General features: G+C 50.5%; 8 protein-coding genes across 8 annotated transcripts; 5 read left to right on the forward strand and 3 right to left on the reverse strand.

Moving 5' to 3' along the window:
* The first annotated feature begins 3,007 nt into the window (after positions 1-3,007).
* VC83_05330 (uncharacterized protein) lies at positions 3,008-6,595 on the forward strand. Its single transcript, XM_024468952.1, has 4 exons — positions 3,008-4,488; positions 4,755-4,950; positions 5,283-5,618; positions 5,676-6,595. Exons 1-4 carry the CDS (start codon positions 3,877-3,879, stop codon positions 5,711-5,713), a joined length of 1,182 nt encoding a protein of 393 aa, XP_024323448.1. The 5' UTR covers positions 3,008-3,876; the 3' UTR covers positions 5,714-6,595.
* Positions 6,596-6,684: 89 nt separating this feature from the next.
* VC83_05331 (uncharacterized protein) lies at positions 6,685-7,625 on the reverse strand (the record flags this gene model as incomplete). The annotated part of the gene is made up of 2 exons (XM_024468953.1): positions 7,071-7,625; positions 6,685-6,997 (listed from the first exon to the last, which is right to left on the reverse strand). The coding sequence occupies exons 1-2, from the start codon at positions 7,517-7,519 to the stop codon at positions 6,685-6,687; spliced, it is 762 nt and encodes a 253-aa protein (XP_024323449.1). The 5' UTR covers positions 7,520-7,625.
* Positions 7,626-7,791: 166 nt separating this feature from the next.
* RPS16 (40S ribosomal protein S16) lies at positions 7,792-8,805 on the forward strand. The gene is made up of 4 exons (XM_024468954.1): positions 7,792-7,921; positions 7,991-8,062; positions 8,154-8,393; positions 8,459-8,805. Exons 1-4 carry the CDS (start codon positions 7,850-7,852, stop codon positions 8,507-8,509), a joined length of 435 nt encoding a protein of 144 aa, XP_024323450.1. The 5' UTR covers positions 7,792-7,849; the 3' UTR covers positions 8,510-8,805.
* VC83_05333 (uncharacterized protein) lies at positions 8,806-9,813 on the reverse strand. The gene is made up of 3 exons (XM_024468955.1): positions 9,537-9,813; positions 9,426-9,489; positions 8,806-9,369 (listed from the first exon to the last, which is right to left on the reverse strand). Exons 1-3 carry the CDS (start codon positions 9,669-9,671, stop codon positions 9,173-9,175), a joined length of 396 nt encoding a protein of 131 aa, XP_024323451.1. The 5' UTR covers positions 9,672-9,813; the 3' UTR covers positions 8,806-9,172.
* Positions 9,814-11,886, forward strand: VC83_05334 (uncharacterized protein). The gene has a single exon (XM_024468956.1). The coding sequence runs from the start codon at positions 10,267-10,269 to the stop codon at positions 11,791-11,793; it is 1,527 nt and encodes a 508-aa protein (XP_024323452.1). The 5' UTR covers positions 9,814-10,266; the 3' UTR covers positions 11,794-11,886.
* Positions 11,887-12,190: 304 nt separating this feature from the next.
* On the reverse strand, positions 12,191-13,013 carry RPS14 (ribosomal protein S14, S11). The gene is made up of 4 exons (XM_024468957.1): positions 12,909-13,013; positions 12,786-12,858; positions 12,545-12,705; positions 12,191-12,488 (listed from the first exon to the last, which is right to left on the reverse strand). The coding sequence occupies exons 1-4, from the start codon at positions 12,973-12,975 to the stop codon at positions 12,337-12,339; spliced, it is 453 nt and encodes a 150-aa protein (XP_024323453.1). The 5' UTR covers positions 12,976-13,013; the 3' UTR covers positions 12,191-12,336.
* Positions 13,014-13,155: 142 nt separating this feature from the next.
* Positions 13,156-15,292, forward strand: TYR1 (prephenate dehydrogenase (NADP(+))). Its single transcript, XM_024468958.1, has 5 exons — positions 13,156-13,402; positions 13,747-13,807; positions 13,860-13,971; positions 14,026-14,174; positions 14,227-15,292. Exons 1-5 carry the CDS (start codon positions 13,320-13,322, stop codon positions 15,106-15,108), a joined length of 1,287 nt encoding a protein of 428 aa, XP_024323454.1. The 5' UTR covers positions 13,156-13,319; the 3' UTR covers positions 15,109-15,292.
* Positions 15,293-15,537: 245 nt separating this feature from the next.
* On the forward strand, positions 15,538-18,249 carry NIP1 (Translation initiation factor 3 subunit c; the record flags this gene model as incomplete). Its single annotated transcript, XM_024468959.1, has 3 exons — positions 15,538-15,892; positions 15,952-16,925; positions 16,981-18,249. The coding sequence occupies 3 exons, from the start codon at positions 15,538-15,540 to the stop codon at positions 18,247-18,249; spliced, it is 2,598 nt and encodes an 865-aa protein (XP_024323455.1).
* Between the last annotated feature and the right edge of the window lie 335 nt (positions 18,250-18,584).

Consider the following 18,584-nt stretch of genomic DNA (forward strand, 5'->3'; position numbering starts at 1 on the left):
TTTGTATGCACTAGACGGCACACACTTTTCCTCGAACGGACCGATCAGGGGGGTGGAGAGAGAGCGGGCGAAAGGAAGGGCGCAAAGTTACAGTACAGGCTCAGAACGGCACAGTAAATTATCGAAACCAGGGTTAGATCAGATAGCTGTTACCCAGACGGGCAGCACAGTGTAATTGAAGATAGCCACAGCTTTTAAACCCGGCTCGGAGATTATCCGGTAGCGTGGAAGACCCCCACGAAGCAGAATCCGACAGTAGCGCGCTGTACGTGTTTTAGCAGCTGGGAGTACTGGGAAATGCTGAGGTAGAGCTGCCTAAGGGGATGGGGAAGGAAGCATGTGTGTCCCATAAATTTTGCATGACAAAAACACGCCCCCGAAAGTGGTCCATGGGCGATATCCATCCATCCATCCCATCCCGCATCCCTCGCAACCCCACCGATGAGACACGCAAAGTACTCTTCTGTACATTACTAATGCAGGAAGGGTTGGCAGGAAGGATATTGTAAGGGTGTGTAATGCAGCAACACCGCAGTACTTTGGTATGGAGACGATGGAGACGAGACGTATGGCTCTTGGCGCAAGACTGGGAAGGGGAGTTACGTACGCTGGTAGTACTTAGGGCGCGACGACTGATACTTCACGACCCATCACTGCCGAGGCCGAGGCTTTCTTGCCTCCTTGTCTGTCTCTAATGATCTCTAATGATCTCTAATGAGAAAAGGGGGGGGGGTTGTTGGCCAATGAGAAAAATGGGATTTTGTGAGGGGTAGGCATGCTATGGGATATCATGGTGAGTTTTGGGTTATTTCCGTCATTTTGTTGTGGATTTCCGCGTTTGAATCGACCCACTAATTACGGAGCCGAGTGGGGGAGGAGGGCGTGTGGGCGTGTGAGGGCGTGTGAGGGCGTGTGAGGGCGTGTGAGGGCATGTGAGGGCATGTGAGGGGGAGAGTGGGGGGATATTTATATGTACAGTTAGTGTACGTATACTCTACGTACATGGAATATATTACATACGACATGCATACAATCATATATACATATTTTCCGTGGTTTGGCTGTATGTACTGGCGGCGTTGGCGATGGATGATGGTGAATCATGATGGTGAATCATGATGCCATCGCATGGGCAGGTCTCCCTCGGATCTTCCAGAACAGGGTGATCCCGGTGCGCATCATCGTTTAGAGTTCCATCAGTCGTCAGGGAGCCGCGCACTAAGGTCGTCCGTCGACGGTGTCTTTACTACTATAGTATAGTACAGTAGTGTAACTTACTCGTGCTTTGGGTCAAGAATTGTTTACCAGGGGACCCATGTACGTAGTTCCACCTCGACGCTGTTTTAAAAAGTTGCGAGAAATACTCCATAATAATCTATATAACGTGCTTTGGGTCAAGAATTGTTAACAGGGGACCCATGCACGTAGTTCCACCTCGACGCTGTTTTAATCTATATAACGCGTCACGTACGTACGAGTGGTAAAGCAGCATAACATTACTCGGGTTTTTATTGGACTACTCTACATACATTTATTGTGCGCACACACACTAATTTAGTCGAGACATGACCTGAGGCTACGACGCACGGGGCCAAGTTACAGCGAGAAAGGCGGACGCTAGGACGGAACCAGCGCTAGTATCTTGGTCACTAACAGATAACAGACCATACAGTACTGTAGTAGAGAATGGCCTAATCTGCTCCGGTCAATTATTCATCCGTCAGGAAACGCACAGGTATGTCGACACCTCCCACTCGCTACGTAGATGGACTGAACTCGCTACGTATAGCTGCATGGGGACCTCGCTGTACTTCCGACGGCCGAGAGGCTAAAAGCCCAAGACACAAAGACCCAAAGACCCAAAGACCCAAAGACCCAAAGACCCAAAGACCCAAAGACCCAAAGACCCAAAGACCCAAAGACCCAAAGACCCAAAGACCCAAAGACCCAAAGACCCAAAGACCCAAAGACCCAAAGACCCAAACCCAAAGACCCCAGAAGTATGAAATCACCAGGCATGGGTGATGGTAGAGTCTACGTACATAACGTACATTATCTCCGTCCGTATGCTAATGGAAACTCGGCTGCCACTCTCCCACTCTACCCAGTACCGAACTAGTAGTACTCTGGGCTACACGCAATCCTCACCTAGATTTCCCACCCCACAACGAAGCACAACGACATACACCATACACGGACGCTACGCCAAAACCCACGCCCGGACTACGGAACAAACTACTGCCGGGAAGGGGTGTTGCGCCGGTCTCTCATAAGGGCAGAACGGGTAGTCGACTCTTTTCTCGAGAGACATAATTTTAGTGTCTAGCGTGTGGCGGTGCACCCATCAAATCATCTACCGTGCATCTTGACCCTGCCCAGCTTCCCTGTACTGCTGTACTGGTGGGTGTCTTGCCCTGTTCTGCAAACGATCCTTGGAAAGGAAGCAGAGGAAGCCGTCAGACCTGCAAGCATCGGCGCTGCGTCTCTGCTGTACAGGATCGTGCTGGGAGCCTCTCCATCTCTCTACTACATACCTACTACTACTCTGCATTCGCATCTGCACCGCTACAACACTACCACTATTACAGAACCACAGAACCACACACCACAGAACCACAGAACCACATAACCACACACCACAGAACCACAGAAAAAAAAGAATACTCGTACGGTACCACGCCTGGTACTTACAAACTCGCCGCTGCGTACTAGAGCGAAGTTACTCGATCTTGACATTGACTGTACAATAAAACCCCCAATAAACTCTCCACCCAAAGAGGGCGAAACACCCCCCCTGAAAGCAGAAGGCGAACATCGGATTCTCCGTTCTCTCTCTTCTCCTCTTCTCTCTCGCACCTTCCCCCCACCCCCCCCCGGTGCAATTCCATACACAAAAACAACAAACAGAAACTTTACCCCCAAGTCCGAATCCTTCTTCCCCTTTCCCCTTTCCCCTTTCCCTTTTCCCTTTTCCCTTTTCCCTTTTCCCTTTTCTCTTTTCCCTTTTCCCTTTTCCCTTTTCCCTTTTCCCCTTCCCCCCTTACCTTTAGGAAACAAACTACAACCCACTCCTTCCTCCACCAAAAACCTCCAACTACGAAACGAGTACTAGTACAGTACACGCCAAAAAGCCAATATCACACCACTCAGCGAAGCTCCTACGTACGAACTACAAAGTACAGTACTCATACTTACATGCACTACGTATATCACTTTCTCCACTTCGTCCAAAAAAACTCCACACTACTACTTGACTACTACTTGAACGACACTACTCGACGGAGACTACATCACGCTACACCTCACTACTGCTCACACCACACTACGTACAGCATCACGCACCTACACACACCACCATACACACCACACCACTTCCATCTCCCCACCCCGCTGCTCGAATAAAAAGGCGCCTAACCCACGAACCCGGCTGCTAAACCCGCTAATCTTCGTCTTGGCCTCTGGTCAATCTTTACCGGTGGCTTTCCTAGTCAGGGCTGCAATCGACGGCTTTGCGCAAATACGACCCACGTCCCGCCCGCCGGCTTCTTATATCCATCTCTTAGACTTGGAACCTTCCCTCTTCCTGTCTTAACCTGCCTGCCACCAAACTACGAAACGCGGGCTTTGCTCAGAAGAACTCTTTCATATACACACCCCAAGATCGACCTGAAAGGTGTGGAGAGCTTCTCTCGCGAACTGTTTTAGCACGTCCTTGGTGTCTATACAGCATCTCATCTAGTAATTCATATCCCGCCACCCTCGGCGCATACTCGACGAAATACGTTGAAACGCGCGACCAAGAAGACAAAGGCACCGCCGTTGTCAAGACGGCATCGAGCACACTCGGCGCATTCGCGAAGACAGGTCCACCGCTCTATGGAGCGTGGCGCATCCGAATTCTCGCGCTCAGGTTTGAATACGCCCTATACACCAACGTTTAACGACGCGTCCGTCGACTCCCCCGCCGAACACCAGTCCACCACGAGCTATCCCGCTCAAGAAGTCCGACCCGTCAACTACTCGGCCTCCGCGACGCCCACGTCCGAGTACAGCGTGAACCCGTCGTCCGCGCGTTCAAGTTCTTTCCCAGAATATATCCAACGTCAATACTATCCATCAAGCAGCCATAGCGGTAGCAGTGGAGGTATGGCGCAACCAACAAGTCCGTCTCTGCCTCTGCAAGATGGCGCTTCAAACCATCATGCCCAGCAAATAAAGTCTGACCAGGATGTTCCTATAGATCCATCAATCGCTGCGTCGAGCCCAACATATCCTCCCCACGGCAGCCCTTACTCTGCATACCCACCGCAACAAGAGATGTCGCACGGCTATCCCCAGCACCCCGGTGGCCCGATGTACGCCCAGCAACCCCGCCCCGACTGGGCAGGTTACGGCCAGCACCCACAACATGGCATGCCTGCCCCATACCCGTCATCTGGTGTGAGTGCCCCAAACTCAGCTGCCCCGTCAGGACCCCGCCCAGGACAAGTAAGTATTCGTATTTTCATGCTTACATGCCGCCATTTGTGCCGCGGTCCTCGCGCGCAAACTGCTCGCAGGGTCGCCTGTCATGACCGTTTCCTTGCGGCCCAGCAAACTGGGTATCACTTGCATGCGGCTTGACTCGCGTTCGGCGCATGAAATGATCCGAGGCAATGGCATTTGACATGCGATTAATTTCATGACCTGTTGGCTCGTTTGACTACTCTCATTACAGACATACGATAATTGAAACGCAACTGACTTATGTACAGCACCCTCTCTCCCAGGTCTACTCTTTCGTCCCGATTCCCGGTGCGCAACAGCACAAGCGTCCCAGGAGACGTTATGAAGAAATTGAGCGCATGTACAAGTGCGGATGGAATGGCTGCGAGAAGGCCTACGGCACACTTAATCATTTGAATGCTCACGTTACTATGCAATCGCATGGCCAAAAGCGCACTCCAGAAGGTATGTTTGACTCCATTATTTCGTTGCCCCGCGTTATGCGCGGTTTGGTTACACCATCTCCCGCTGTTGGGGGCCGGAATTCGAGATGGCGCGCGCAGTCCTATTATTTCCCCTTGTCAGAGCTTAACCCGATGCTTGTCTCGTATGGTGGTGTCAGGGCTGTATATTTTAGCCTCGTGGGCAGGGTGCCATGCGTTGGCGCCGAACTATAGCATGCAAGCGTCCGGTCCTGCGCTAGCTAGCATCGGTTACCCAGACGTCTGGGACTTGGCAGATCACGTTACTTTCACAACTTCACATGGAAACCACTGACTAACATTGTTCCTCTACAGAGTTTAAGGAGATCAGAAAGGAATGGAAGGCACGCAAGAAGGAGGAAGACGCACAGCGCAAGGCTGAGGACGACCGTGCCCGTGCCGCCCAAGTCCCCAACCCAGCTGACGGACAAAACCCGAATGACAGCAACCAGCCTCCTCCTGGGTACCAACAACCTGGGCGCGCTCAGGTCCAGCTTCCACCGATCGGCTACCAGCCTGGCGCGCAAGTTCCTGGCCAATACCAGGCCCCATCCGGCGGCGTCCAGCAACTCCAGGAGTACAGCAATAGCCACATGTACTCCGGGTACCCAGCTTCTCCCTACGGGGCCCCAAGCCAGATGTATAGCCAACGTCATTAGCCCTTACCCTTCTTCGCTTTGGAACCCAGGCTGATCCGCTGCCTCACAGATAACGGTGCCCCAGCTCCAAAATACGAGCAACACTAAACGATTTCTCACGATCTACAAGACTGCAGCAAACTGGCATATGGCCGCTCGTCCAGAGCGGCAGGAGGAACGGCTTACTTAGTTATGAAGTGCTACTGTATCATATGGGTCACTGATCGCCCTGTTTTTTTACGACACCATTGATCGATCGTTTTTGTCATGATTATGGGGCCGCATCTCCTTCATTATTGTCTTGGGGGTGCGGCATTGTAGACCTGCTGCTGCTGCTGTTGCAATTATTCGCACACAAACGCGGTCAACCAATTATTCCAGTTTTACTGTTTTCCAGTTTTTTGTTGTTTTGCTTGTTTTGATTTCACTGGCGCATGAATGAATAGTCACTATACACAGACAGAAAGAAAGGCAATTGAGGCACTGCCCCAACGTTTTGAGGCGTCACCGTCGCTGTCTCCGCGTTCATTCTCTCCGCACAGGCTTTCACATCCCTCCTGCGGCCGCGGCAGACGGCGATGTGGTTCGACCTTTTGTTTTTTTATCCTTGACAACCTTTGTCGACAATTGCACACGCCAGGGTGGTGGTGGACTTTTTTGTCTTGCACGATGGCCTTTGGGAATTATTACTGTTCAGTTTTGAGTTCTTAATAATAACGCGAATCGCTACGCGGACGCTCGCACGCACGCACGCACGCACGTACGCACTCAGCCTCTTATGGTATATATTTTAGATTGGGGCCTTGCAAAAGAACGTGGTTTTGAGAGAGTCCGGGTGGATTGTTGTGGTGAATCAAGTTGTGCTTTGTTCGTGCTGCTGTGCGTGTATGTCGTCGTGTGTGTGGCAGGCGTTGGGCGACTTGTTTGTTTGTAAAGCTAGGCAACAGAATACTTGCAACGATTCGCGTGCACCCTTAATGGAGTTTTACACTGAAATTATATGCATGGCTGTGAATGTGAATGTGATATGTTTTCATAAAGTGATGTATGTACAACCTATCTCACCCACCCCAATCCCCTCACTCCACCCCCTCCAGCACAAAGCCAGGCGACCAATACTCCCACTCCCCACACTGCGTATCAACCCACAGCATACTCTCCGCCACCAAATCATCAATCGCGGTCTTTGCCCTGGCCTTCGACCACTTCAGATTTAGCACTAGCGTGGACAGGGTCACGTATCCCATTATCTGGGCCGTCTTGAGGACGTCGCTCTGGTCGGTGTTGAGCTCTTTGGGGACGGAGCGGATGTATTGCTTCGACCCGATTTTGGGGGTTGAGTAGGAGGAGCCGAGGGGGGAGAGGGAGAGGACTGCGCGGAGGATGTCGTCACTGGTGGAGAAGTGTTAGAGTGTGTGCTTTGGTAGGCTGGCGACAATATGGAAGGAGGGGAGAAGCAACATACTCTGTGATCTCAGGTGCCCCCTCCATCCCCCCCTTCATAATCCTCTGCCGACACTCCTTCACCGGTATCATCCCCCCATTCTCCTCCCTCGTAAGCCCACAAACCTCCACCACCCTAACCGCCAATTCGAAATAAAAATCATTCACACTGCCCCCCAAAAGCTGACTCCAGAGACTCCCCCCCTCCTTCCCTCCCCCCGAACTGCTGGCTAACGGATCAACACCGATCGCCGCGCACATGCGCCCGAACTCGGCGCGGAAGGTAGGGTTCGACCGGATGTCCTTGGCGTGCGTTTGTGCGAATTGCTGGAGGAGGGAGCGGAAGACGGAGAGTTGGGTTGAGAGGGAGCTGGCGTGCGTGGTGCGTAGGTTGGAGCCGTGCGAGGCGAACTGCGCCGAGGTGAGGCGGGAGCGGTCGAATGCGGCGAGGCCTACCGCTTTACGTGACATGATGGCGATGGGGAGACATGGGTACTAAATTGCTGGCGTAGCAATATCTATGTACCGACGTCCATGGTTGCTTGATTTGAGTTTGTAGTGATTTGAGGGGGAGAGAGTCGTCACCGCCGATACGCGGGAGCTACTCTAGCGATAAAGGGCAAGGTGCGATAATGGTCACGTGTACACGGCTTGGCGCGCTGGATTTACTTTTTTGCATTAGCGCAGAATGGGCAAGGTAAGCGAAGCCCACAATCGAACAATTCGGAGAAATTCAACACTACCGCCCTCGACGACAACCTTCACGACCGACGAATCCTCGAGTTCACGCCAATCGCAACCATGGCCTCGACATCTCAGAGCGTTCAGTGCTTCGGCAAGAAGAAGACGGCCACCGCGGTCGCACACTGCAAGGTCCGTGCTCCGAAAGCGAGGATTTGTTGCGAGGTGGAATGGGAATACTGACGAGTTTTGTGTGTATAGGCCGGAAAGGGTCTTGTTAAGGTTAACGGAAAGCCGCTCAACCTGATCCAGCCAGAGATCCTCCGCTTCAAGGTAAATTCGCCCTCGCCGGTCCCTGGAGAAGGAGAGATGGGGGATTTTGAGGTTCTGGAAGAAACGATTTTCTGACATCCTTCGCCCACAGCTGTACGAGCCTCTCCTGATTGTCGGCCTCGACAAGTTCGCCGGTGTCGACATCCGCGTCCGCGTCACCGGTGGTGGACACACTTCTCAAATCTACGCCATCCGTCAAGCCATCGCCAAGTCCCTCGTCGCCTACTACCAGAAGTTCGTCGATGAGTACGCAAAGAACCAACTGAAGGCCGCCTTCGTCGCATACGACCGTACCCTACTTGTCGCCGACCCGCGCCGCACAGAGCCAAAGGTATGCAGCCGCCATCGCGTTCCGGGATTGATATCAGAAGAGATGCTGACTTTTTGTGTTCCTAGAAATTCGGTGGTCCAGGAGCCCGTGCCAGATACCAAAAGTCTTACCGTTAAAATACCTGTATTGTTGCGTGTGGAGATGGGGTATTACGGGATGGTGGTGCTGGGATGGATTGCGCTGGTGTTGGCTTGTGGCTGAGATGGGCGTAGGATTCCATGCAAAAAGAAATGCAAAGATTCTACGATTGAAACTATGTGCCGCTGAAGATAGTGCTCGCCGGGATTATCACAACTACCACACGTTCGTCAATCACCTGTGTCATTCGCCCTGTGAATCTTCGCCCGGGGAGATGGATGTATGTGTTACAACAGTGATTTGCGGAATGTACGAAGTTCAAATGTACGCGTCCTTCGATGATGGCAGAGTGCATAGCGTGTAGATTTGATGCCTTTGGCTGCCCATTCATTTCCTTATGCTGCCCATTCGAATTCTAAAACAAACTCCTGAAAAGCTCTCAAATCGATAGGATTGCCAACACTTGCTCAAGTATATAGTCCCTCCCTCAGGCCCCGGCAAGACAATAACAATCCAGTAATCTTCCATTCCAACGCCAGTAACATCCTTCTTGCCAAAAACCGATTGTCATATATACAAAGAATGTGGCATTGTCCACTTCTATACCGTAAATATCCTCATAGGCGCGCCGTATGCAACTCCACGGTAGTCATTCCCACGCAATTAATCCCCCTTCAACCACCAAGATAATCATTTCCACCTCATGAGTCCCGCTTCAACCAATCCGGATCATCCGTAATTCTCCACGGCGTAATGCCAGCTGGATTCTTTGCCCTGCTCTGGCTCGCATGTTCAAAAAGATTGCGGCTCTGGGGGTTCTCCATGATTTCCCGGAACTGCTTTACTTTCGAGTTGGCCGCCAAGGCAGCTTGACTGAGCTGTTGGAAGAGGATTTCAGCTGTTTCATGGTGTTAGTCCATCTGATTGACAGTTATTGGAGTGGGGGGGGCTCACGGGACGCTTGCTTGGTGGCTAGGGATGCAACAAGGTTTGGGATCGTTGAACGGAGTTGTCGGAGCTATATCATGTGAGTTGTTTTACGTAACAGCTGGGGTCGTTGCATACCTGAATATACATCTCCTTCAGTGTTTTCTCTGCCTCCTGGAGATGTTCACCATCCCATTCTGGCTGCTGCGCGGCTGGATCTTGGCTGGCCGCAATACCGGTCTCGTTGATACCATCAGCCCCAGTATTCGCCATTATGACAACTAGAGCAAGAATACTAATAAAGATGCAAGAAGTCGCCTAACCCTTCACAAAACAGGCGCACCATGCAGATGCTCTTGTCATGCTGTGATTAACGTGATAGTCACGGGATAGATTTGTTCGGCTAGTGCTAGTCCAGGTTCGGTGGTCAAGGCAAGAAGCCGCTCATACCACATGAGTGCCTAAATGGACGACGTTGGATAGCTGGAACCTTTTGAGTGTGCTGCGACTTTATTTCGGGTTCGTATTTATATTTTAGTGAAATTACCGGCTTCTATGTTTGATCTAGACACAGTAGGTATTGCAAAGTTGGCCATGATTTAATCTATGACCCATATTTTTGCCATTATGAGCTAAACGGTGTCGAGGCAAATACAGTACCTGCCATTTCTCAATACTCTACTTTTGACATGCCAGCGACCTACAATGACACCCATATCTTCAACGACGATACTATGAGAATATAAATTTATATCCCAAGATACTACAAGGGCGACTTGGATCACGGGACTGCCTTATATATAAATCTCGAGCCTTCACGTCGATAGGCCTCGATTGCAAACCTAATACAATCCGCAACCCACAGGCTATGGCCTCAAATAACAATGATTCGTCCTCTCAGAATGAGCCGAATCACCGCCAGCAGCACTTGACTCGATCAATAGCGCTGCCGCTGCGGCCGCTGCCGAGATCAGGTAGGAGTCAAGCAACAGGAACTGCGTCTCGCGCGGATACCTCAACCGGGTTAAGTGGCTCTCCCATGAACTCACTCCAGCTACATGCTGGTAACTCTCGAAGAAAGCACTGGTCGCAACAGTACCTTCAGGAAGGAGACGTCGTGATCATTGCAGGCGTGCCACCAGGCTCTTTCATTGGCTATGACACAGTCGGCCTGAACATTGAAAAGAATCACCACTTCGGAGGGATCCGCGAATTACCTCCTGGGCCACATTTTATCTATGGAGGTTCCATGTCTGAGATATCAACTCGGAATGGGTTCTGGATTATCTCAAATCAAAGACGGCCCGGAGAACCGGGGGAGATTTTCGTTAAGAAGTGGGATAGAAACACCGAGACTCTGGAGGACGAGGACAGTGCTGTTGAAATCAGGCGGCAAAAAGATAATATACAGTCAAGCTACGGCACGTTACTGCCATACGATGTACGAGCTGTTCAAACGTCGGAACTTTCAAAATCAAGGGGAAATCCAGCGGAATCACATGGTGATGATCCCAAAACCTGGCAAGACCTTACATTCGCTATCAAGGGCCCGATGCTTAGCAGGGTCACCGGCGGCACTTGGAATGACTGGAAAGTTACATCCATGGACGAACGCAAGCCAACAGATACCAAACCAGCCGACAACCAACACCAGACAGCAATGGGCATCGTTCCAAAACCCGCCGATATCGATGCTACCATTGCGGAGGAGAAGAAGCTCGGGTTTATCTTCCCGGCTGGATCTAAAACTTACTCGGAGGCCGCGATAGGTCGAGCTAGAAGCGAGCAAGCCATGGATAGCTCGTCGCATGTGAGGGCTGTTATAGCAGACGGTTGTACTTCAGATGGTCCGGACGATGTGCTTGGAGAGTTGCAGTTCTGTTATATGACTGGAGTCCTGCTTAGCAACATCTGTTGTATGGAACAATGGGGCCATGTGGTCAAAATACTCTTCAAGGCATTCAGATTCGCCGTGGAAGAGGCTCACTTCTTCACCAAGGTTATTGAGGTCTTTCAAGCCCAGCTGGTCTATGATGATGAGTATCTCCAAGGAAGCATATTCGACCACAGCAACCACTTACAGGATGAGCTGAAGGTAGAATTAACTATTTTCAAATCACGGCTTTCTGAGCAGCTATCTTCAAAGCCTAACGGTTTGAGCAGGGAGGAAAACAAATTAAAAGCAACCTTTGGGAGACTCGAGACTTGGCTGTCGAAATGGGGCTGGGACCTGGGAGGTAACTATCTTAGAGTTGGTAAGATCCAGCTAGAGGATGGTGAATACGTGGATGCAGAAATGGAAGATCTGGAGGCCGAAGATGAAAGGGGTGAGTATGCGCCGGTGCTGGTTGAACTGGACGAGGGCGGGCGAGAAAAGGGCACGATTGGGTGGTAGTGATGGCGAGAAGTATTTCTCATTGTGCTATATATACATACTGTGCAGCATCCACATATAAAATCAGAAATAATATCTTACTTTGAGGAATGCAATACCCGGTCCTGTCATATTTTGTATGGACCATAAGGAATCTCTACATATGAATATCAGACTTGCGTGATGTTTTTATCCAGTTCAGAGACATTTTCATAGCGGGGTTCTTTCGTGGCGGGGTTGTGCCTAAGAGGTGAGCTGGAAGGGTGTCTACTACCAGCTGCATGCAATCATTCTGGAAAGCTGTCTCGAGGATACTACCAATGGTCCCGTAAATGTATTACGGAAACGGAGACAGCCAAGAATTACAATCGCACCAGCACCTTCATTATCACTTGTCATAGCATATTGGAACAACGTATACTTGAGCATGGGTTCGATTCTTTCTACTGATGTGCTCTACTGTCGCGTGGCAACATAGCAGTATTGAAGACCAGGCAATTAGAGCCGTTCTCCGCGTGATTGTCAAATCTGCACAAAAACCCAAATATCCACAGAAGCCACCGTCTAAAGACGGCGACCACGGCGACCACCCTTGCGGCGGGTAGAATCAGAAGGAGTTGGGGTAACATCCTCGATTCTGCCAATCTTCATGCCAGAGCGGGCAAGAGCACGGAGGGCAGACTGGGCACCTGGGCCAGGGGTCTTGGTTCCGTTACCTAAATTAATTTTGTTAGCGCCTGTTCTGTAACAAAGATATCACAGTGAAAATTACCTCCGGTAGCACGGATCTTGATGTGGAGGGCGTTGATGCCAAGCTCCTTGCAGCGGATGGCGACATCCTGAGCAGCCAACATGGCAGCGTAAGGAGAAGACTCATCACGATCGGCCTTGACCTTCATGCCACCAGTGACACGGGTGATGGTTTCACGACCACTGCATCCAAGTTAGTCCCCATTCTTTCGACCAGATTCGCCCAGATTTCAACAGTATGGGTTCTCCAGGGGTTTACGAACCTGAGATCGGTGACGTGCACGAAGGTGTCATTGAAAGAAGCGAAGATGCGAGCGACGCCGAAGACAAGCTCACCTACGGACATGGTTAGTGGGGGTTTCTTGACGACATTGATGCCAACGTACCATCTCTGACCTGAGGGCCGAGGGAGATGTTCTCTTGCGCGGGGCGCGCGACTTTCTTTGGAGGCATGTTGGCGGTTGTTTTGGCGTTGGGAGATTTTGACAATGTTTCAGCAAAACTAGGCCATCAAATTCTTGAAGTTGTTGTGTGTGCCGCGAACTTTAAGCGACCTAAATTTACACTAAGCCAGAACAGGTTACCCATATCGGTCCGTATTTATTTCAGATTTTGTCTGCTTCCTCCCCCAACTTTCTTTACTATCAAACTATCAATTAAATTCTCTGACTGCGACATTTTCACACTCCCTACAGTACATCACCACTCACAGATGTGAGCCGCTCACTAACCTTTTCATTGGGTATATTCCGTGAGATTGAACTACAGAGAATAGCGACAACGTCGAAGCCGCAGCCATGGAGAACTTTGTCATTGGCATCATTGGCATGGGGGATATGGGGAAGATGTACGCAAGGCAGCTCAGCGATGCAGGATGGAGGTAATTTATCCCTGCCGTTGGGCAACCAACAAGATGGTAAGCTTCAATTTTGCTCTCGCGACACTGCCCCCACATAATGATGACTTGAGTGCATTTGGCTCGACGCATCGTCTTCACTCAACCCGACTGCCTTTCTGGCACCGGGATTGGGGGTCGACTTTCACTGATGAATAATCTCAGCTACCTTATTTTTTATTTGTCTGAATCTACTTATTGAGCACTTGTTTCTCTATTTCACATGGGAGGACTCAAGCTAACAGCATACCAGCATCAGGCACAACTTCGCACATATTGCCGAATACTTAGTGAGTATGGGGTAAACAGTACTAACAAGGTCCTTGCAGAGTCAATGCTTGTGATAGAGAAGAAAAATATCTGGATCTAGTGGATGAATTCTCCAGTAGAGTATATATATTTGTACATAGAATTCTTGCACATCGTGCTGAGTACCCAATAGAAACAAGTTGGGATACTACCCAACGGCCACTTGGTCTCGAGAGCGAGCGATTATATCATTTACAATGTTGAGGCCGCCTCCATTGACAAAGTTGTGGCACTGTATGGGCCATGTATGTGTCTCTTTGCCGTGATCGATTCGACTGGGGACGGCTAACATTGTACAGCAACAAAACAAGGCGCTATTGTTGGTGGACAGACTTCTTGTAAATCCCCCGAGATTGCAGCGTTCGAGGCCCACCTGCCAAAAGACGTTGACATCGTCTCTTGCCATTCCTTGCACGGACCCAATGTTGATCCCAAGGGCCAGCCGTTGGTTAGTTGGAGAATGCCAGAAGTCATCGTTGCGTATTCTGACGATGATATAGGTCTTGATAAAACATCGTGCCTCTCAGGCCAATTTTGACCGAGTCGAGAAAGTCCTTTCTTGTCTTGGCTCGCAGCATGTATATCTCAGTGCTACAGAGCATGACCGTATCACCGCAGACACGCAAGCAGTAACTCATGCTGCATTCTTGTCCATGGGGAAAGCATGGCATGCCAACGCCCAGTTTCCATGGGAAATTGCGCGTTACGTTGGAGGCATCGAAAATGTCAAGATCAACTTGACCCTCCGTATATATTCGCAAAAATGGCACGTGTACGCAGGACTGGCAATACTGAACCCATATGCGAAAGAACAAATACGCCAATATTCTCAGTCTGTCACTGACTTGTTCAAGCTGATGCTGGGAGGGAACAGGGAAGAATTTGAAAGGCGTATCAGAGCTGCTGGCGCTGCTGTTTTTGATGCACAGAAGTCGCATCATGGGATCCTCCTTGAAGACGAAGTCCTTGATAGGTTCTCACTTGGGAAGAAACCGGACGAACCGACCCCAAATAACCACCTTAGTCTTCTGGCTATGGTTGACTGCTGGTCGAGGATGGGCATCGTGCCATACGATCATATGATCTGTTCGACCCCCCTATTCCGACTGTGGCTGGGTGTCACCGAATACCTTTTTCGCCAACCCGCATTGTTAGATGATGTTATTCGAATTGCGATTGAGGACAACACATTCCGATCCGACGACCTCGAGTTCACATTTGCTGCCCGTGGGTGGTCTGACTGTGTGACCTTTGGTGATTTTGAGTCATACAAGGATCGATTCGAGAGCACTAGGAAATTCTTCGAACCTAGGTTTGCTGATGCTACGAAAGTCGGCAACGAAATGATGAAGACGATATTAATGAATACTATGAGGGAATGATCGTAGGATGGGGTTTATCATCTGGTGGGGGGCAGGACCAGAATGAGGAATTGGTGGCACTTAACTTAGCGCTTGTCCTAATGGCTTATGCACTGTATGATTGCCAGTCGTTACTTAGCATGAATAATACTATAGCATGCGCAAATCATGAATCATTTTTGAGCCAGTCATCTCCCAACTAAATATAAAACCAATTATGGTTTTCAGTTTGCGGTGCCAATATCTTCCCCATTCGCCTCGCGCTAAATCCGATCTTCCCACCCCGCCAATGAATGGATGCCTTAGGGCATGGAAAGATCTCTCGCTTCCATAAAAATTAGCGCGGGGACCCAACCTCAATTTCTTACCCTCAAAACCGCGACGACATCTGTGCGCGCTCTGCATCTACGTACCTACAACGTCAAAGGAAGCGCCCTTGTACTCAACAAGATGAGTTCAAAATTCTTCCGTACCGGAGACGACACCTCCAGCGAGAGCAGCTCCGAGGAGGAGGAGGAGCTTTACTCTGAATCGGAAGACGAGGAGCAAGAGGCGTCCGAGTCCGGCTCCGAGAAAGAAGATGAGGAGGGCGAGAGTGAATCCGAGGATGAGAAGGCCGGCGGCAAGAAGACCGGTGCCATGGCCTTCTTCCGTGGTGCCGGATCTGACGAGGACGAGAGCACCGACGATGAGCAAGTCCACGTTGTGAAGAGCGCCAAAGACAAGCGTTTGGAGGAGCTGGAGGCAACATCCAAGGCCATCGAGAACGGAAAGAAGATCAACGACTGGGGTTCTATCTCCGCAGGTATGTTCAATTATTACGGCTATAAAAGTTCGCGTTTGCTAATCATATTTGTACTTTAGAGTTCGATAAGATCAACCGTCAGGTTGTCAAGCTTCTTCAATCCGGAAGCATGCCCAAGCTGTACATTAAGGCCATCGCCGACCTCGAGGACTTCATGAACGAGACGATCGCGAAGCAGAAGGTTACTGCGAAGAAGATGAATGCCACAAATGCCCGTGGTCTCAACGCGGTCAAGCAACGTATCAAGAAGAACAACAAGGACTACCAAAAGGATGTCGATGCTTACAGAGCCGACAAGGACGCCTTCATGGAGTCGGAGGAAGAGGAAGAGGTGGTGGTCGTTAAGAAGCCCGGAAAGGCTGCTGTCAGCTTCGCATTAGATGAGGAGCCAGGAGCAGACGATGGGTTCCATACCGTTGGAAAGGGCGGCCGCACCTTACAATTCACACCCGAGAGCATCTTGAAGCATCTGCGGAGCATCATGGAGTCCAGAGGAAAGAAGAACACCGACCGCACAGAACAGATCAAGATCATGGAGAAGCTTTACGAAGTCGCCACCACACCGTACCAGAAAATCCGCGTGCTTCTTACCTTGATTTCGACTCGTTTCGATTTATCCACTGGTGCACAGACCTTTATGTCCCAGGAGCAGTGGAAGGCTGCTGAGCAGGAGTTCGGAACTCTTCTTACAATACTGGAGTCAAATCTCGATCTTGTGGTCGTGGAGAACGCCGAGGACTGGGAAGATGACGAGAAGGCGCCGGTCCCAGTTGCTGGCGAGAAGCTGAAGATTCCAGGCAGCGTGGTATCTTATATTGAAAGGCTAGACGACGAGCTCACCCGATCCTTACAGCATATCGATCCTCATACCGCAGAGTACATTGACAGGCTCTCGGACGAAGGCTCTCTCTATAACAGCATCGTCAGAACTCAATTATATGTTGAGATGATGACAAAAGATACTAGCTTAGAGATCCCGCAAGATAATACAAACAGGATTATCATGCGAAGACTGGAGCATGTATACTTCAAGGTTAGTGATACCCAGACATCGATGTAATGCTCAACGTGCTAACGTGTTTTTCCAGCCCGCTACCGTAGTCAAGATTTTGGAAGAGAACTGCTGGAAGTCAATCCCGGCATCTCTCCAGTCGACGATTACTTCGCAAACCCAAACTCCCGATGCCACCGCTCTCGTCAATGTTCTCTGCAACTACCTCTTCATTCACAGCGAAGGTATCATCCGCGCTCGCGCTATGCTTTGCCAGATTTACTTCTTGGCACTGCACGATAACTACTATAAGGCTCGCGATATGATGTTGATGTCGCATTTACAAGAGACAATCAGCAACTTCGACGTCAACAGCCAAATCCTGTTCAACAGGACCCTCGTCCAAGTTGGTCTCTGCGCGTTCCGTGCTGGACTCGTGTATGAGGCACAGAACACGCTCCAGGAAATCTGCGGTAGCGGACGCCAAAAGGAGTTGCTCGCTCAGGGTGTTATGATCCAACGTTACAACCAAGTTTCGCCCGAGCAGGAGCGCCTTGAACGCCAGCGCCAGCTGCCATTCCACATGCACATCAACCTCGAGCTCCTCGAATGTGTGTACCTTACTTGCAGCATGCTCCTCGAGATTCCTCTCCTGGCACAAACCGGGTCATCCCCGGATATCAAGAAGCGTGTTATCAGCAAGACCTACCGCCGTATGCTCGAATACCATGAGCGCCAAATCTTCACTGGGCCACCGGAGAACACCCGTGACCACGTCATGCAGGCGTCGAAGGCTCTTGCAGCAGGCGAGTGGCAGAAGGCTACTGAGTTCATCCACTCCATCAAGATTTGGGAGTTGATGTCGAAACCGGATGCCATTAAGACCATGCTTTCTGAGCAAATACAAGAAGAGGGTCTTCGCACATATCTCTTCACCTACGCTCCTTTCTACGACACCTTATCTGTTGCCACTCTATCATCCATGTTCGAGTTGTCCAACCGCAAGGTTGCCGCCATTGTCAGCAAGATGATCAGCCACGAGGAGCTTGCTGCTGCTCTTGACCAGGTCAACTCGTCCATCATCTTCAGGAAGGGTGTTGAGCTGAGCAGACTCCAGAGCTTGGCTCTGACTCTGAGTGACAAGGCCAGCGGTCTCATTGAGAGCAATGAGAGGACCCTGGAGACTAGAACACAAGGCACCGCAAATGCCTTTGAGCGCCAAGGCGGCAGGGGCGGACGTGGTGGTGGCAGGGGAGGACAGAGAGGTGGCCGTGGTGGCGGACGTGGTGGCGGACCGAATACCCAGAGACAAGAGGGTGGGACAAGGTTCACCGGTGGCGCCCTTGGTGCGGCAGTCCGAGCGTAAATCAGGGGTATGCGTGCATTGGGCTGGTTATGGGGCTGTGGCAATTCATGGGCGTTACATAATATCAGTGCTATTGCAAGAAAAGCTTTACAAGAATGACTTCAGATACTTATATTACTTCTAGCCACCGTGACCTGCATCCAAATGTCGGTGTAGTAGTATTACTCACCGTATCTGAATGATAATTCTCCTGGATGTGACTCGTCAACGGAGCAAGCACTTTCGGATTTGGCCATAAGAAAGAAGCCCACAATTTTCGAGTCAAGCACTGTACTGACAATTGAGCTTGGTATTTAACTCGTTGTTCATTACATCTGCTATACATAGATTTGGCC

Source organism: Pseudogymnoascus destructans, assembly GCF_001641265.1.
Source record: "Pseudogymnoascus destructans isolate 20631-21 unplaced genomic scaffold scaffold_13, whole genome shotgun sequence".
NCBI lineage: Eukaryota > Fungi > Ascomycota > Leotiomycetes > Thelebolales > Thelebolaceae > Pseudogymnoascus > Pseudogymnoascus destructans.

Excerpts from the sequence above, each read along its gene's own strand:
- VC83_05330 (XM_024468952.1), top strand. The coding sequence starts at position 3,877 with ATGGAGCGTGGCGCATCCGAATTCTCGCGCTCAGGTTTGAATACGCCC. Across the intron at positions 4,951-5,282 it reads CCAAAAGCGCACTCCAGAAG|AGTTTAAGGAGATCAGAAAG; the intron begins GTATGTTTGACT and ends GTTCCTCTACAG. Across the intron at positions 5,619-5,675 it reads AAGCCAGATGTATAGCCAAC|ATAACGGTGCCCCAGCTCCA; the intron begins GTCATTAGCCCT and ends GCTGCCTCACAG.
- RPS16 (XM_024468954.1), top strand. The coding sequence starts at position 7,850 with ATGGCCTCGACATCTCAGAGCGTTCAGTGCTTCGGCAAGAAGAAGACG. Across the intron at positions 8,063-8,153 it reads CAGAGATCCTCCGCTTCAAG|CTGTACGAGCCTCTCCTGAT; the intron begins GTAAATTCGCCC and ends CTTCGCCCACAG. Across the intron at positions 8,394-8,458 it reads CGCGCCGCACAGAGCCAAAG|AAATTCGGTGGTCCAGGAGC; the intron begins GTATGCAGCCGC and ends TTGTGTTCCTAG.
- VC83_05333 (XM_024468955.1), bottom strand. The coding sequence starts at position 9,671 with ATGGCGAATACTGGGGCTGATGGTATCAACGAGACCGGTATTGCGGCC. Across the intron at positions 9,490-9,536 it reads TGAAGGAGATGTATATTCAG|CTCCGACAACTCCGTTCAAC; the intron begins GTATGCAACGAC and ends CACATGATATAG. Across the intron at positions 9,370-9,425 it reads AGCCACCAAGCAAGCGTCCC|CTGAAATCCTCTTCCAACAG; the intron begins GTGAGCCCCCCC and ends ACCATGAAACAG.
- VC83_05334 (XM_024468956.1), top strand. The coding sequence starts at position 10,267 with ATGGCCTCAAATAACAATGATTCGTCCTCTCAGAATGAGCCGAATCAC.
- RPS14 (XM_024468957.1), bottom strand. The coding sequence starts at position 12,975 with ATGCCTCCAAAGAAAGTCGCGCGCCCCGCGCAAGAGAACATCTCCCTC. Across the intron at positions 12,859-12,908 it reads CGGCCCTCAGGTCAGAGATG|GTGAGCTTGTCTTCGGCGTC; the intron begins GTACGTTGGCAT and ends CCATGTCCGTAG. Across the intron at positions 12,706-12,785 it reads GTGCACGTCACCGATCTCAG|TGGTCGTGAAACCATCACCC; the intron begins GTTCGTAAACCC and ends ACTTGGATGCAG.
- TYR1 (XM_024468958.1), top strand. The coding sequence starts at position 13,320 with ATGGAGAACTTTGTCATTGGCATCATTGGCATGGGGGATATGGGGAAG. Across the intron at positions 13,808-13,859 it reads TGGATGAATTCTCCAGTAGA|AAACAAGTTGGGATACTACC; the intron begins GTATATATATTT and ends AGTACCCAATAG. Across the intron at positions 14,175-14,226 it reads ATCCCAAGGGCCAGCCGTTG|GTCTTGATAAAACATCGTGC; the intron begins GTTAGTTGGAGA and ends ACGATGATATAG.